This window comes from Symphodus melops (genome assembly GCF_947650265.1).
Source record: "Symphodus melops genome assembly, chromosome: 12".
Taxonomy (NCBI): Eukaryota; Metazoa; Chordata; class Actinopteri; order Labriformes; family Labridae; genus Symphodus; species Symphodus melops.
In genome coordinates, this window is record NC_136702.1 from 18,784,415 (window position 1) to 18,788,710 (window position 4,296).

The 4,296-nt window shown below is 42.8% G+C and overlaps 1 protein-coding gene across 1 annotated transcript; it reads left to right on the forward strand.

Annotated features, from left to right (window-relative positions):
• Positions 1 to 620: 620 nt before the first annotated feature.
• On the forward strand, positions 621 to 3,882 carry cdk5r2b (cyclin dependent kinase 5, regulatory subunit 2b (p39)). Its single transcript, XM_079357395.1, has one exon. The coding sequence runs from the start codon at positions 1,226 to 1,228 to the stop codon at positions 2,123 to 2,125; it is 900 nt and encodes a 299-aa protein (XP_079213521.1). The 5' UTR covers positions 621 to 1,225; the 3' UTR covers positions 2,126 to 3,882.
• The last annotated feature ends 414 nt before the right edge of the window (positions 3,883 to 4,296 follow it).

Here is a 4,296-nt window from a genome sequence, read left to right on the forward strand (position 1 = left end):
TGCCCAGAACTGGCACTAACATTTTGTACAGATAACCCTCCAAAAGCTCTCCAGGGAACATTCTTGCATTGACTTTTAAGAGAATATCATTATGTGCTTTCAAATAAACAAGATTAAAATTGCAAACTTTCACAGCTTATTATTGTGTGTTTTTGAAGGATTTCAATTCTGAGACTATACAGATATTGTGTATTATCCACTTTTACTAAAATCAGCAATTGAGCTCTTCAGTTTGATCAAGGGCTGTTGTGTTGAGCCATAAATCAGGAGCTAGTTAATCCTTTCATGATGATGAGGTACTCATTGCAGAAGTCACTTGGTTAGGGGTCTCTGTTTGATTTTTATGTAAGAATGAATTTGAAATGTGAGTAAGGCAAACAAAATAGACAGACAGAGGGTAAACTGGTGAGATAGATCGCACTGAGGCTTTATAGACCTGAAAATGAATTGTTGACTTAGAAGAGAAGGGCAATGATTTAGGGCACATAGCATGGAGTCACTTCTTGATGCACAATACACAGCGTAATGTCATCTTTGAAGATGTATATTTATTTTGAATCAAAGCAATAATAATTGATTATGGTTTAATCACCAGAAGGATAAGTAAATGCATTAAATAAGGGCCTATAAATAGTGCTCATGTATTCTTTATGTAAATCTCCAGTTAGAGGGACAGATCCAAACATACCACTAGTGCTCTTTCAATCTGTTGATTTTAGAGTTATGTACACATGATTTACTGCGAATTATTTATTCATGTTTGGATGTGGGGGAAAAAACACTGAGACCAGAACGAAGCTTGGTACCTGAAAAGCAGTGCTATCAATGGCAACCTACGGCTAAAAACAACAGCCACACTGATTGGATCATTGATTGGCTTTCTCATTGGCTGGTTCGTCTGTCAGTCAGGCACTGCAGTCTGTGGTTTGTTTAAACCCATAATTTACGCAAGGCGACTAATCTTCGTTGAGGGTAAGCTTTAGGATTGTGTCGCAGCGTCTCCCCCCCTCTGGTGCTGACAGAGCATCCATTGGAATAAGTTCACGTTGGAAAGAAGCTCCATCTTCGTCCCCTTCTTACCCAGGGGCGACCACACGGAGCATCTAAACGTGTAAATGGAGTTTCAACCGCGGTCGTGACTGTCCTTCACCGCCTCTCATCCCGCAGCAGACTGCGTTGAAGTTGCAGCAGCATCCTTGCCACCGCGGCTCTCTCCTTTGCAGCCATGGGCACCGTCCTCTCCATATCCCCGGCGTCGAAGAGGGCGTCGATTATGGACGCAGGAGAGGGCGCAGGAGATGGATTCAAACCTGATAAGAGCCTCAAGCGGCACTCGATGTTCGTCGCTCTCTCCTGGAAGAAGCTGGTGGCCAGTTCGGCCAAGAAGAGTGCCAAGAAAGTGACCCCGAACCCGATGCCCACGCGTGATCTCCCATACACCCAGATCTCACAGCTCAACAGCGTGAACAACAGGAAAACGCATCAAAATGAGGAGAAAAAACCCAAAGCGCCGATCCCTGTCCCGGTGCCCACGGTACCCACAGTTCCCAAACAAAACAACGAGATAGTCGTTCAAAACGGTAGGCTTTCTTCGGTGCAGAAGCAACCCAGCAGCCAGTCTCTGGCGTCACCGAGGCGGGTTATTATCCAGGCTTCAACCGGGGAGCTGCTGCGTTGTTTGGGGAACTTCATGTGCCGCAGGTGTTTTAAACTGAAAGAGTTAAACAGCGGAGAGGTGATCCTGTGGTTCCGCAACATTGATCGGACTCTCTTGCTCCAGGGCTGGCAGGATCAAGGCTTTATCACGCCGGCTAACCTTGTGTTCGTGTACCTGTTGTGCGAAGACACGATAGAGGACAGTATCGCCAGCGCAGCCGAGCTGCAAGGCACCTTTCAGACTTGCCTTTACCTCGCCTACTCCTATATGGGCAACGAGATCTCCTACCCACTCAAGCCGTTCATGATCGAGGCGAACAAGGACGTTTTCTGGGAGAACTCGCTCCGGATCATCAGCAGGCTGAGTGCCAAAATGCTGCAGCTCAATGCAGACCCGCACTTTTTCACCGAGGTCTTCCAGGACCTCAAAAACCAGCGAGAAAGCAGCGAGTCAAACCTTGACCGCTGACATTGAAACAAATAAAGATACTGGTGTTTTATAAAACAACGTGACCACATAAGGTGGTTTTGAATGTAAAGGCCAGCGTTGAAGGCTTCACATGTCTGGGCTGATTCCCTCTTTCTCATGTTATAACTTCAGTATGGTGTATAGGCTACAAGTATGAGATTTCTTAAATGCATGCAAATGGTGTATTGTCCTCTTTTGTGTCGTCCACCGAGTGGCAGGGGGATTTCATTCATTCATGCCCTATTTGTGGGTCAGATAGTGGATGTCGCAGTGAGGTGAGCTCCCAGGCAAGATCAGAATAGATGTGTGCGTATGTGTGTTAGTGAAAAAAGGAGAGGTGGAGCTGTCCGAGGTGCTGACCTGTGCAGCCATTTCCTCTACCTTCACTGCTATTTGTGTCACTTCGCCACAACAGAGTCAAGCATGGCTTAAGAGGACAGAAATAAGCCCAGTACACTTTCAGGACATAAGCCTAAGCCTCCTATACAGGTACAGGTTCACGCTAAAGGCCTTTATTGTGCTTTTAAGATCTTTGCATGTCCGTAAACATGCAACAGCTATCACGAAACATGGTTATTTATGAGAACAAAACATTCTCCTTGGTATAAATGTTGGTATTTTAGGATGACTATAGATCAAAAGGGTATATTTCATGCTGTATCTTTGCACCTGGATGGAAGATTATGTTTTTTGAGATCCGTTGTGTAATGAAAACTGCACATTTTTTCCACAAAAAAACCTCATTATGAATTAAAATGAGTTTTTTTTTTTTTTGGCTGTAAACATGATTTTGCAGAGGTACGGTATCTGTAGGTTGACAATTGTATGTAGGGGGCAGAAATGCAAATTTCGTAAAGGGAGTACCTTCCCCCTGGAATGTGATCATCTGCACTAAATGTAATCTAAAGCCTCGGTTGTGTTCTGATTGCAAACACATTGCAGTGACCATCATAACTAGAGACTAAATGGAATGTAAAGGGGTTTTCTTATGTGATATGTGCCAACTATTAAATACTTTTGGCCTGGAAATGTATGGTTTACATGTAAATATTCCAAATTTGAAATAAGCTTTTTATTTGCCTGTTTTTAAGAGGTGGCTGTAGTTCCTACACAACACAAAAAAGATGGAGCTTTTTTTTTTGGTTTGCCCTGCTCTGAGAATGTGCTGTTGTATACAGGGTTCAGTTGCTGGGTTCAGTTGTCTTTGAATCAATGAAGAAAGAATGTTTCCTCACAATGTATATATTGAATGTGTATGTCTCATCACTAAGAGACAGAAAACAATCATTTGCACACATCTTCTATAAGCGAACAAAACCCCTGGAGACAAGCTTATAGGACAAACCTGGCAGATATTATTCAGTATTTATCGATCATTGTGACGTGTTGTGCTACCATCGCTTGGAAAATGGAATATAATGCTGCTATTTTGCACAGCTGTGAACAAATCTTTGATGTTTTGCACAGTGATATGACATAAAGCTCGTGTCCCAGTGTTTCCTCTACGGCACTGGAGTGTTTACCGTTACGTTTGCAGTAAGTGTCAGCAAGTCTCTCTAGGATGATCATATGTGGATTAAATCTTTTGTACAGTTCGTTTTTTCATGAATGTCAACTATGAACTGTGATATTTCGACGTGTGTGTTGTCTGTGGTAATGCACCGCAGTTGCATTCACTCTCCTCTACATGTTTAATAAAAGACCAATACAGTAATTGTTAATGGTGACCCTGATGAAATAAATCCAAACTCACGTAGGATCGCTTATTTCTTGACTTGTTTTCTTCATCTCACACTTAGTGTCAGTCTTTCGGTGTTTGTTTGGTTAGCTATACCTACCTACATACCTACCGTGTGTCTCTTCATGAATGAGTGATCGTGTTTGTACAACCCTTCCAGGTAGCTGTAGCAGTAATTACCTTGGACAGCCTCTTATCTACACACACCACACACTAATCCTGTGATTTGTGGGGAAACCTTGGGACATGGTTATGCAATAGAAATAAGCCCATGACAAATATGCTTACAGTGTTGATGCTATAGGTTGCCATGAGGCTAAGACTCAAGAGATTTCCTTGTGTTGCCTTGAAACCTAAACTAATCAGGAGGAAGTATTCCAACGTTAAAATGTTTTTTTACGTAATAGATTTTTTGGAGATACAGAAGTACAGA